Below are 13,799 nucleotides of genomic sequence, written 5' to 3'. Positions count from 1 at the left end.
TCCCCCCATATTTAACAAAAACTTTCACATGTTGCATTTGGTTATTATGTTTCTTTAGTGTATTTGAATCTAGAATAGGCCCCTACCTTTTTGGATTTTTATGAGATTTTTTTTTTTTTTGAAGAGTCCTGCCTTTGTCTTAAAGAATGTCTCATTCTGGATTTATTAATAGTCACGTGCTCATATTTAATTTAACTTGCTCGTGTGCTGGTAAATGGTTAACAGCCAACTCTCTGGAAGAGTAGTAGTGTGTGTTTGATTTCTGTTGTGTCACTACTCCCACCTGGACTGATTGCAATCTCCTGCTGGACTGGATTGGGAAGAGATGTGCACAGCTGAGTTTCAAGAGTCAATGGGAGCTGGCTCCAGACCACCACACATCTAAGCACTTTATATATGTTGGCTCATTATTCCTCACAAGAACCCTATTAGTGAAATACTGTTATCATCCCCAATTTACAAATGGATAAAGTGAGATGCAGAAATGAAAAATAAGTTGCTCACAACAAGGGTAAGGATTGGAGCCCAGATGCAACCCAGGGTATCTGGTGGTAGGGTGTGTGCCCCTTACCATCAGGCTGTAGAGCCCGCCCATGGTGAATCAATCCATGGGCATCAGTCTAAACAGAAATCTTTCTCTTTAAAAACTTGAACGGTATTCAGTGAAGTCTTCAGGGAGCTTTATTCCATTTAAATTAACCAATCTGACAAGTGGAAAAAAAGGAACAAAAAAGACAATATGTGAGTTTTTAAAAGGTAATAAATTGGTACCATCTCTTGTTGCCCAGCAAAGTTTTGAATTATAGCATCAGAAAGAGATTTTGTTACCGACCAGGGTTTTTGGCCTCCTTAATCAATAGAAATTGATCAGAGGCCAGACAAGAAGTTCAGGCAAGGCTTTACTGGGGCCCCTGCTGCAGCAGGGGGGAATGAGAACAAGCAACAGGTTCCCTTGCTCGCTCAGGGGGGCCAAGCTCGTTCCTTATACGGGGTGAGGGTAGGGGTGTGGCCAGGGGTCAGGCCGGAGGGGTGGCTTAGGTGGCTTGCCCACCCCTTAGGTGATGTTGTGAGCTGGGGGCGTGTGCAGCGCCCTGCTTTTGCTCCTGACCCCGTGCTTTTGCTTGGGGCTCTTCAAAAGTGACAGTTGGGTTTTTTGGTCTCATTGTATCTTTTGTCCAGAATTTGCCCCAACGGGGCATGTGAGTAGTTAGTTTTAGTCCCATATAGTTCCTTTGTATTTTGTTGCTCGAGGAGAGGTTTGTCCAGGTGTATATCTTTGGAGAAGTGTGTGTGTGTGGGGGTGGGTGGGGGCATGTGTATCGTCTCAAATATTAAGTGATTAATTCTGGATGATGAGGTTACTGGAAATTTAATGTACTTTGCAGATACATGATATCAAAAGTTTCTATAATATACATATATTACTTTCAAAATGAGAAAAATATGTTAAATTTTTTATCTGAAAAAAGAGTATTGGCTGAAATTTAGCTACAGCATTTGCAACTAGAGCCCCAACTTGAGAATAGCATTGATTGTTATGGCATACTGTTTACTGAGGTGCCAGATGGTGTGAATATAATGTCATTTCAGAAATGATTAACCTCATTGAACGTGACACCAGAGGATTGAATACCAGCTATACAAAGTGTTTTTGTCTCTTACTGAGATACTAACGGTTGTCCATTAGTCCAATTACTTTTTATCAAAATATCGTAAGAAATCAAGGCTGTAACAAAGTCTGTGAATAGAAGCCTCTCTCAAAAAACTGTCTCTTCTTTTGTGTTCTAGAAGATGGGCTGTGGATATTGAATAATCTCAACTGCAAATTCTTTAAAAATTGAATTATAATACCTCTCACACAGTCATTTGATTATTTTAGAAATTCATTTGCAAATAAAAATAAAGTATCCTCCTTTTTTATTAACTTCAGATATCATTGAGCAACATTTGATAGTAAACATATGATGGTAAACTGTCATAACAGCTTTAGAACACAAGTGTCTTAATCTTCTTGCCATGGACCCAGCAATATCTTTTGACCAGAAATTAAATCACAGTGTTTAGGTGAAGTTGTTTGGTGGCCTAGTGATAAAGTTGCACGTTGTTATGACATAAACCCAGTCTATCAGATTGTTATCTGAACTGCCCATTTTTCAGCTTGTCATTTTTCTAAGTATGAATGATCTCTTTGAAATTTGGCGAAGTGTAGCAAATAGACAAAGACCGAGAAGTCAAACAAGGCTTCTTAAGAATTATGAAGTTATGATGGTGATGTTTAAGGTTTATGATAGTTTTAAAATTTTTTTTCACATGCCGTATTTATACAATTGACATGAAAAAGAACATTGTCGTCCGTATCAAAATAATTACCTTCTCTCTCCTGCCTTTTTTGTTGTTAAACTGAAATGGTACTGACTGAGAGTTATGTTACTCATTTCAATCCCGGAAGTTAGAAGGTCATCAGGGACAGTTACCCTCAACCTAAGGCTGTTGGGTAGTGGCAAATTAGGGTTTTAGTAGCCTGGACAGGACTTGAGAAGAATGGAGTGACAGTAGGAAAAAATTGGCTGCTTTTTTTTTTTTTTTTTTTTTAAGTGCCACAGGTACTTTGACACTCAGATCCAGAGAGGCAAGAGCAGAAACATCAAATGTGGCTGCTCTCTGGCAAAAGAGAGAGTGCCAGGATAGGAAGACCGGATGGGTCAGTAATTAGAATTAGGGACAGAATCAGCCACAGTCCAAGGGATAGATGAGTGGTCAGATCTAAAATTGAAGCCAGACCAGAAATGACAAGGCCTGATCACTGGGCAACCACTCAGGGGTGTTACATCTGTGCATCACGTGGCATCTTCAAAACTGAGTTTTTTTTGTTTGTTTGTTTGTTTTTTGCGGTATGTGGGCCTCTCACTGCTGTGGCCTCTCCCGTTGTGGAGCAGAGGCTCCGGACGTGCAGGCTCAGCGGCCATGGCTCACGGGCCCAGCTGCTCTGCAGCATGTGGGATCTTCCTGGACCGGGGCACGAACCCATGTCCCCTGCTTCGGCAGGCGGACTCTCACCCACTGCACCACCAGGGAAGCCCAAGAGTCATTTTTAAGGTGAAAACTTGGTGCTCCTGTCTGATGGCAGGGGCCAGTCTCCTTTGTGCTTGGGATTTTGCACAGACTCCTAATACTGTTAGTGGGATTCATGTTGTTTGTTTTGATTAACTTTAATTCAGGGAGAAATTGATAAACTGTATTCATTATGCTCCATCTACTCAAAGAAGTTTAAAATATACTGTAATGTAAAGATATCTTTTTCAGTTCACAAATTTTTCAATTCACAAAGTTAATGCAGAAATAAAACTGGATATTTAACGTGTTGTTTCTAGTATCTGAAAAAGTCATTTACATAGAATAGTCTAATATTAATAAAAAATCAGAAATTACAGATTCTAAAAGATCAATACAGTATTATAGTAATAACTAATCACATAGTAGCTTAATCTGGATGTCATTTTCAAGCTAGGAAGCACTCTAAAAACCTTTGGATTTAAGAAGCAAACAGACTAAATCTCTCAGTTTCTGAAACCCATAGTACAATACAGAAATATTTTTTAAGAGAAGCATTCAGCATAACAGTCATCACTTTTGTGGGGACCTTCTTTAAAAGGGTATAAGGGACTCCTGTGACAAGAGATAATGGGATAATCTAAGCAAAAAAAAAAACAAAGAGAAGGAAACCCCCTGGATACATTCCTATATTTTTTCTTGAATAAGTCTTTCAGTAAAGTCTTTTAAGCTTTTAGATCACCAGCTACTTAATTGGCCAAAGATTTGAGTCAATGGCAGACCTATCGAAAAACAAGTCTAAGGTTTAATTTCTATATGAATTATTAATAAGACAACTGACGGTTACTGAAAAAAAGTACCTTTCTTCTTGCTTGCCTTCTATGAAATTTATTACAGTGTCAACTCTATGGGCTAGATGTTAAATAAGTAAATCAGATGGATTTGGGCTCTACCATCGAGAAGTTTCCAGTCAATGTGAGAGAAAGATAATAAGACTGTTATTCCTAGTTTGGATGATGCTGTGAAGGAGAAGCACAAAGGGAGGCTGACCCATTTGGCTAGTTCATGACATTACTTAAGCTAAATGAAAATGATCACTACATTAGTGTTCATTAGGTCTGAGTTGACGTGTCATGGTCAGATGAAATGTGCAATAAGGTATTAATAGTAGACATCTTTTGTATAGAAACTTTTGAATATATATATTTCTTTCCAAGTGAAAGAAAAAGAAGCCTCAATCAAGTTATTAAACAGAAAAGTAGTTCACTGTAATTTCCACCTTTCTTAACTGCTAGGTATGCCTGGTTATTTTGTTTATGCTCATCTAAGCTAACAAAGTGATTACTTATTGTGCAGCTTTTACAGGTCTAAGAAATCAGTTTGCTCACCTTGTTGTTGTTGTTTCTGTAGGAACTTCAGTGAACATTATCACTCCTTGTGTAAAGCAGTACATCACCTAGCAACTGTTGACTGCATTTTCTCCTTGGCCAAGGTCGCTAAGCAAGGAGATTACTGCAGGTAATGTGTTTTTTCACTTCTCCCCTTTTCCAGTGCTTTAGAACAGATAGAATTATTCAATTAATTTCAGTGTTTTTGTTGTAAGGTATTAAAATTACTCAAATATGTTGAACTCTTGGTAAAGCTGAATGTCATACACATATAGCTTGATTTAAAGTTAAGAAATTCCTTTCTTGCTGTACCATTGAGTGCAGTGAAAGCAGATATTCACTATAACTAGAGGGGAATGTTACATATTTCAATTTTTAGGTTTATGTGGGTGACATTTTCATAAAGGAGCAATCCTTTCATTTGTTAGCATTCACTGGAACACTTTATGATATGTTTAACTTTATAATTATAAAAGTCTCATTTAAATATCATCTAAATCAGATATGGGGGAGAGTTAAGGTATGATTCATTTTGAGGCAAATTGCACTCAGTTGCTCTTCCTGAAGTCCAAATCTTAAGCATCAGCTAAATCTTTGACTCAGTGCTCTATCCTCTAGGCCCACTGGGGCACAAGGGTCCTGCTTTCCTGACCCACTGGGGTGGCAGTCCTGTTCCTGTAGATTTGCTTGGCAAAGGTTGGGCCCCTAGGGCTCCAGGCCACCCAGCTGCCACAGTGGCTCTGTGCCTGGGCCCTGCCCATGAGGTAGGTCTCTTTGGTAGCCCCACTTCTGCTGGTGCTCTGTGCCTGAGCTCACTCTGGCAGCTGCCCCAGACCGGAATTTTGCACTGGTGGCTCTCTGTGACTCCTGTGGGCATTGCCCTATCGGGGGCTCTCTGGGGTCTCTTTTATAAGAATACTAGCCCATTCTTGAGGGTTCTGCCCTTATGACCTAATCATCTCTTAGGGGCATAGTTTTGAATACCAGCGTGGTTTTTGACAACTGACTTTAAACAAGTTTTGTAACCTGTCTGATCCTCAGTTTCTGCATTGACGAAATAATACCTGCCTCTTAGAAATGTTGCGCAAATTAAATGTGATAAAGACATTATGAAACTTCTAAGCAGGACCAGGTAGATGATAAACACTTAATAAACAGCAATTGTTACTCACAGATGTTTATTCAAAAATCAGAAAGAATTAAGTATTGTAAAAGTTTTTTGTCTTTAATAAAAAATATCTGAGCCTAAGGGTTTTTAGTATGTTTCATACCTATAATAATTTATGTTTTAAAAATCATTTTTCGTTTTCTGTCAATTCGCAATCTTGTCTGTCTCTTTGAACATGGTAAGCATAGTTATCTTAAAGTCTGTGTCTGATGATTCGAATATCTGTAGTCCTTGTGGGCCTGTTTCTATTGTCTGTTGTTTCTGTTCATTTTCATTCATGTATCTCCTTGAATGCCTGGTTATTTTGATTATCTTGTAGGCATTGTATTTGCAAAATCATTTGTAGAAATAATTTGATGTTATATTTCTTCTGAAAGAGTCACATCTCAATACACTAACGTCTGGCATCACTTAGTCCTTATCAGGGCTTGAGGTGATTCAGAGATTCAAAGGCTCAAATATTCAAAGGTTCAAAGATTCAGAATCTGCATTTCTCACTTCATATGCACTCTTATGCCTGATGCGCAGCCTTTGGTATCTCAATCCAGATTAAAGCTGTCCATAGTGCTCAGTGTCAGCCGTTCCCTCAGTAATTGGCAAACAGTCTCCCTGACCCTCAGTTCTACCCCAGATCCTGCCCTGGTAATTCCTTGCTGTCCTGTTAGTTGTCAGGAGCCTTCAAGTAGCTGTTTTCTGTACTTTATCCAACCTCTTACTTGTCCTCAGTACGATTGTTCCAAACCACCTCTTCTATCAGTAAGACAATTTCAGGAAATGTTGCACACTAAAATACTATTCTAATTGGATACTATATATTTTATATTAAGAAAAATCCACCTGAAAAATTTAAATGAAAAATCACACCATAACCTTTAAGTAATATACTCAGTCTCTTTTTTAGCAGCCATAAAATTGAGTGTAAATAGCCATGAAATAGGAAACGTTTATCTAAAATACCTTTTAAACTAGTACTTAAGTATCTGAAGTTTATACTTTTTTTTCTTAGATTTCCAACTTGTTTAAAGATTTCAGTGCATCTGAGTTATTGCAGTTAAAATTGATTATTTGGCTTCATAATTACAGTCTCTTCTTTCTAAATGCTATTAGGACACTTTATTCACTAGAGTCTAAATCTTTATGCAGAAGTTCTTATTCTAGGTCTTTCTATCCAATTCGTATTCTGGACATTATACTGTTTTATTAATATGGATTATGTTTTGTTTCTCTGGGGCGTTTAAAGGAGAATGATGCAATTTTAAAAATATAAAATAAGTAAATTTGTTCAAGTTCAATGTTTCATTCTTTTCAGGCAGAATCCAGATTTTCTCAGTTCTTTCTCTTCAGTGCCACAAAATGCCCTCAACATGATTTTCATATCTTTCTTGCTGTAACTGTCCTGTCCTAGTATATCATCTCAGCTCTCTGAATAATCATTTGCTTCTTACTATACCAGGAAGTGTTTTGTCATTATGTAATTTTGATAGTAACAGAATAAGTCAGTGTAGATTTTAGAGCAGAAAAAATCAAATTTTTATTCTAAAGTGAAAACCTTCCTGGGAAATCATATCAATGTCATGAATATATGTTGATTTCACTTGGCAGAGCACTTAGAATTTTATTTTAAAACTGATATCGCTTACAGTTGGTTTCATCTTTTTTCTTTTACAGTAGATTCATAACCCATTTAGGTAAAAATTGTATTTTAAAATTATACCCTAAAATTCAAAAACTGTCCTTTTCTTGTAATTTTAAATGTCCTTTTCCAAAGGATGATTTCGAATTGTTTACTCAGAAGATACTTTAGTGACTTTCTTTGAGACATGTGAGTGTACATTCTTGGGGTTTTGTTAGCCAGATATATTTAAGAAGAATTTAAGTATTTATTTAGGAAAGTAGTATTTCTTGGTGTTTTGAGTAAGTTCAGAAATGTGCTTATATGTGAAAGTTCTGAGTCTAAGCACTTGAGGAGGTCATCGATAGGATGTTAAGATGAAAAAGACCAGCAAGTGGCCAAGAAATTGATGAAAAGACGTTCAACCTTAGGAATCAGTGATTGCAAATTAAAGCAATGAGGTCACACTGTTAAAAATTAGAAAGTTTGATAATACCAACTTTAGATAAGGGTATGAAAAGTCACCTTTCATATCCTGCTGGTAGGAGGGTAAATTGATACAGGTATCTCATCTGTTAACAAATATGCATACCCTATGATTTGGAAATTCTGCTTCAGGAATTTCCTCTGGCTTAGAGAAACACCTGGAAATATGCACATGCACACGTATATATGGGTGTTCATTGGAGCATTGTTTATAACAGTGAAAATCTAGGCAGTCTAAATGTTCAACAGTGGAGAACAGCTAACTTATCATTCAGCACCTTCCAAAGAATGCTGAAGTTCTGACAAGGAATGATCTGTCATCTTCTGTATTCCATGCCATCAGGGTTCACTGGACCTAATTTCAGCTTTGAGTTCTTTAAAGGTCTTCCAAAGAACAAAGAGACAATTTACCTTTTTTTTTTTTAAAGGAGAATAAAATTTATTCTGTCTTGCATTTACCAGATGGGTCCATTGGACCCTTTTATAAATCAAAGATTCATTTTGGGATCTTTAATGATTTTTATCTTGCTTATGTCTGGAATGCTTTACTATTTCATCATCCTAGGAATGATTTCATCACTGTTTATCAATTTTTCCCAGTATGCTGTAAAAGTCTAAAATAAGAAGGAAGCTGGAGAATGATGATGCCAAATTAAGATAGAAAGCACTGTCACGTCATTCTTCATTTTTCTCATTGTATTTTCCGAAGAGTTACATCATCTTTCAAGAAGGTATATAAGAAGACTGGAGATGCCACTCTTGTAGTTTGCTTCTAACTTTGAGGCTACACAGTTGAGAACTCAGAATTTTTCATTTCTCACCCATAATAGCAAAGAGAAAAAAACTGATGGGAGACATTTCATTGTTACTAGGTTATTCAAAAGATGAATGTGAAGGGAAAGATAGCAGTGCTCTAGATACTAATGATGGTGGTGAAATTTCTGGTGTAAACAAAATCTCAGATTATGAGTGTGTGGATAATAATATCCTAGGTGCACTGTCTCCAACTCAAGAATTAGTGTGTGAGTAATTTATTTGTGAGGGCAAAATGAAATGTAGTATTCTTATCCAGTTTGTTATTCCAAAGGAAACACACAGCATGCAATACTTAGTGACAAGAAACGGGACCATCCTGTTTTGCTAAAAGGACGTCTGGGAGTATTCTTTTATGATATTTGTGCGGTAAAATTTACTTGATGCTGTTTGCTGGTGGATAGGTGCTGAAGGCAGGAGATTGAAAGAAAATCGATGATATAAAATAAAAATACTCATTTGATTGATTATTCTAATTGTATTTATAAAGGTAAGTGCAAAAATGTTTTGCAGTTATGAAACAAAGAAGATGGCTTGTCTTCTCTTTTACAAAATTATGAGCTTTAAAAGATTTCAAAAAAATTCTTCAAACAGTGCATTTTTTTTCAAACAGTGCATTTTTGTTGCAAGTGGTAAAAGAATCAGAAATAATGATAAGCTAAAACCTATTAGAAATGTATTGAAATCTAGAATTAGTATTTATAAATGAATATGGTCCAGGTGCATGCATGACAGCTTATGAACAGTTATTTACATTCACAGTGTGTTGCCCATTCCAGGTATATATGCCTTCAAAACCAGGAAATAGAGAATAAAAATTTGAGATTTGCTGTATTTGAATTCTTACTAAAATTTGTCATGATTTTTTTCACTATTCTTTTATTTGCATTTCTACATATTACTTGTAAAATGACTTAGAAATACTTAAAAAATAAATGAAAGATTCCATTGGACCCATATGGTAAATGGTGAAATCTGCCTTTTATATGTATTGAGGAATATTAAGGGAGAAAAAAAGTAGTTGTGGAATGATATCTTACAGTATGATTTTTTTTTTTTAAGAAGAAATCACAAAGCAATACAATCAGTGTATATAAACTTAAATGGAGAGAAGAAGGTTGGAAAGAGTAGACTCCAAACTGCTCTCAGTGGTAACCTCTGGGGAGGAGACTGAGAGAAGGACAGTGCTCACAAGAGCTTGGATAGATAAAGCTATAGATAAAAACAGAAAGATAAAACCTTAAAAAACAAAACCAGCAAAACAAACAAACATTTTTTATATCAAAAAAAGTGAAAGATACTAAAGACCATATAAAGATGTTTTAATTAAACAGAATATGAAACTTTTAGGTCCTTCTGTCCCCAAGTCCAACACACAATTTTTATTAATGTAATAATTAAATCTAGAAATAATTTTGCCTGATTTTCTTTATTTTGCTTATTACTAAAAATGATTTAAGTAGCAGTGATCTGAACTGTAGTTTCTATTAATGAAAATATTTTAGAGAATAGTAGAAAAATAAAAAGGATCTCATAAAGGTAGTTACGGAGCTATCGTAAGACTCTGCTAAAGTTTGTGCTTCAGAGCACTATAATTATAATTGTCTTTCCAATTCTGATTCTGCAGTTGAAATTTAACTTTTATACTCAAAGACATTCTGAACATATGTTCTTAAAGTCCATGTTTAAGGTTTTGTTGTGTGTCTGACAGACTGGCCACAAAAATTTTCATGCTCTTAGAGATTTTTTAAAAGCCTGTTTCCTTGCCTTGTAAATTGAAACATGCTTCTTTTCGCAGACCAACTCTACAAGAAGAAAGGAAAATCATAATAAAAAATGGCCGGCACCCTGTGATTGACGTGCTGCTGGGAGAACAGGGCCAGTATGTTCCCAATAGTACAAATTTGTTGGTAAGTACCACATCATGGCCAAAAATAAGTGAAAGATGATAACACTAATCTCAAACTTTTAAATACCAAATAATGTTTTAAAAATTTACACAAGTTTTACCTTAGGCTTTAAATCAACTAATCCTTGGCTGTAGTTTTATATTCACCACCAAATATGGAATCAGTGCTATTTCCAATGAAAGACTATCTATAGAAGGAACAATTTAGCAACTAAAGGATTAGCCTTAATTAGTTATCCTTGGTAATCCAGGGAAAATATTTTATATTTATAAATGCTCGCAGATGCTAATGGGGTAGAATCATGCCATGGTTTTGCAGATTCCTGTTGGTGTATAGTATAGGCTTTGTCTTGTGCTCTACTGTTTTCAAACATTCTGTTAAAGAATCACAGATGCTTCAGCTGATTTCAATGATAAGAATTTTTGTTATATGGGCTAGAGTTCTCTTATACTACATTAATGATTTAAAATACTTATTCATTTAACACATACTGACTGAGTTCCTATTTAGCCCCAGGTAGTGAAGCAGAGTATTAGGACAGAGAGTGGGAAGCAAGACAGAAATACCCCTGCCCTTAGAGAGCTGGTGGTCTAGCAGAGAAGATAGTTTATTACAATACAGCTTGGTCAGGCTAGGGTACAGGAGACCAGGTGTCATGGAGCACGTAGTAGGTTGACCTAACCCAATGTAGGGGGAGCATTTGCGAAGTTTCCCAGGGATGAAATACTGACTGAAGAGAGTGAGTCACTGCAGGCCAGGGAAATGGAGAGGAGTATTCCAGGTCAGAAACCAGCATGGTAGAGTCTGGGAGTGAGGCAGGGTGGGTTCAGGGAACTGAAAGATGTTGAGGAAGGTTGGGACATAGAGTGTAAAGAAAAAAGTGTCAGAAATAAGGAAGAGGCCAATTTGTTTAAAGTCATGTTAAGGAATTTAGATTTTTTTTTTCCCTAAAGGATTGAGAATACTAGCAAGAGAATGATTAAAGCTGGGGAAAAAAGTGAACTCTGTGTGTATGTGTGTGTGTGTGTGTGTTAGTGTGTTACATAGAATTACATTGCCAAAGATAAACAGAGCTGTATACTACCTCACACTAATTAAAGTGGCAAGGGTGGTTTTATTCAGTAATATTATTGCATAGGGAAAAGAGTCCAGCTTGAACTGAATTCAACTTCAGTTTGTACAGAGGTGACTGGGTGTCTTAAAGGGAAAATGAGGGAGTAGGGAGGAGTGGTGGGTGTGGGCAGGTTCAAGGAAGTGGGAACAGAAAAATTGAGAAAGGGGTTTGGTTAGTGTGAGACCCTTCTGCGTTTATTAACTGGCAACTGTTGCTAATACCCTCCCACAGGGACTGAGAAGGACAGTGAGAGTTATCTCCATGAATGTTTGCATTTCAATGAATGTTTGCATTTCAATGTTTGCATTTCACGCAGCTCTAGGTGGTAGAAGATTTACCTCTTAGAGGGGCAGAGAAAGGATTTATAATTGCAAGCTTTCTGAAGTAACTGCTCTAAGAGAAGGTTCGGGGTCTATCTGCCTATCACCACGTTTGGCTGGAACAAGTACAAATTCTCTCTTGGCAGTGTTGTGCTTTTGTAGGCAGGCACTTTAAGGGGGACTGGGGTCATCCCAAGAATGCAGCCTTGAGCAGTTAGAAGCTCTGCTGGCTTTTGTTCTGGTCTCTTAGTGGGGAGGGTAAGTGAAGTCATTTGTGCTGAGAGGGTTGCAGTTGTTAGAGGCCAAGGTTGGGGCCTAGTCAAGAAGAGGGCTCAGAGGAGCCTGACTAGAATTTAGTCAAGGAGGGAGTCTTTGTCAACACAGAGGAAAATTATCTGGTGATGAGATGAAAGAATTAATATGTAGGGAATAGTTAAGTGAGAGAGATTGTATCAGAGAATGAGATGCCTGACTTCAAGATTTCAGAGGTAGTGTTCTGGGTGAGGGCAAGATCCTAGGTATGGCCATGGAAGGTGAGTAGCAGAAGTGGAGAAGGTCTTCGGAGATGAGGAGATCGGGGAACAGCATTTGAGAAAAAGGCAACCATATGCACATTGAAATCATCTAAAACAACAGGATTTGTAGTGGAAGGTGAAGGTGGTCCAGGTGTCAGAGATTGCGAGGGATGGAGACTGGTGACCTGGAGGTAGATGTAGATGCCTGTGGTGAAGACAAGCAGAGATGGTAAAGCCCTGAGGAAGCAGATATGGGAGAACGTTTGAACCCTGAGATACATGTGACAGGATGTGGCAAAAAGCTCATCCTTGAAATGAGAGGACTGCAGGGGAATAACAGCCAGCTTTCAGTCTAAGTCAGCGTATGAAGGAAATGTTAAGCAAGGAAGTTAGAAACATAGAACTATTGGGGAATTTTTCAGAGGATAGTGAGAAAATTGAAATGTAGGGGAGCAGTTGGAAATTAGGTCAGAGAAAGGAAGCCCAGGAGAGCAAGGGAGTTGGGAATATCACAGAGTATTCCATCTTGGGCTGTGAGCAAGGGTGACAGAGATGTGAGCCTGGTGAATTTGGTTGACCACAAGGGTGGTGAGTGAAAGGAAATGCTTTGAATTACATCAAGTTTAACGATACATTCTGATATTGCCGACTAAAAAAAATGCATGCACAGTGTGAGAGTTGTGAGTTGAGTTTTATGTGGGACAAAATGAGGGCTTTGGCCTGGGAGACAGCATTTCAGATAGCTCTTAGAAACTGCTCCAAAGAGGTGGGGGGAAGGTCAGTGTTACATATGCTTTTAGTGAAGGGGGTGCATGCAGTCAAGCACATGTTTTGGCGGAGACTTGCTGCTAGTCACGAGGAGCAGATGCCACCATTAATAATTTTAGTGCTTTTCTAGATATGAGGAGATACAAGAATTGGGCTCAAAATGTCCTCCTGAAAACATCTAACTATCTGAAGGCCTGTTCTGCCAGTTTTTCCCAGAGCACAGAGTGCCTGATTCCTGATCTCCACCCTGAAATCCTTCCAGGGTGTGTTGAAGATCAGCGGTTACAGTGGTTTGTGACTTAGTCCTTGTAGAGGCAGATGGCAAGTGGCAATTTTTCGTTGGCAATATCATCCAAAGACTTGTAGGAGTACATAACCAGATCCCCAGTGTCTGTAAACATGTTTATTCTCATTAGGGAATTTGTAAGTTACTTAATTTATCAAACCAAGTTAATAAGTACTTGGAAGTACTTATTACAGGAAGTCTCTGTGAACATAAGAATTTCTTTTTCAGTTTCCATAATACCAGTAGGGTGTTACTTTTCTTGAGAAAGTAATAGAGTTGTAACATATAGTACCTTGGTTTACTTATAAATCACTTGAAACATCATTTCCTGTTGTTATTCTCATCCCCCAAAACACCAATCAAGTATG

General features: G+C 37.5%; 1 protein-coding gene across 2 annotated transcripts in view; it reads left to right on the top strand.

Moving 5' to 3' along the window:
- The window catches only part of MSH3 (mutS homolog 3), a 183,893-nt gene that overhangs the window by 111,205 nt on the left and 58,889 nt on the right, over positions 1 to 13,799 (top strand). For both annotated transcript variants that reach the window (XM_027100714.1, XM_027100715.1), the window contains exons 18-19: positions 4,462 to 4,569; positions 10,317 to 10,428. In XM_027100714.1, the coding sequence (XP_026956515.1) occupies positions 4,462 to 4,569; positions 10,317 to 10,428 (220 nt within the window). The remainder of the gene's footprint in view (positions 1 to 4,461; positions 4,570 to 10,316; positions 10,429 to 13,799) is intronic.

This window comes from Aethalodelphis obliquidens, unplaced genomic scaffold (assembly GCF_003676395.1).
Source record: "Aethalodelphis obliquidens isolate GAN/ISIS:26980383/991018 unplaced genomic scaffold, ASM367639v1 scaffold4, whole genome shotgun sequence".
Classification (NCBI taxonomy): Eukaryota; Metazoa; Chordata; class Mammalia; order Artiodactyla; family Delphinidae; genus Aethalodelphis; species Aethalodelphis obliquidens.
The sequence above is the reverse complement of the archived record's forward strand: the minus strand, read 5'-3'. Positions and strand labels throughout refer to the sequence as shown.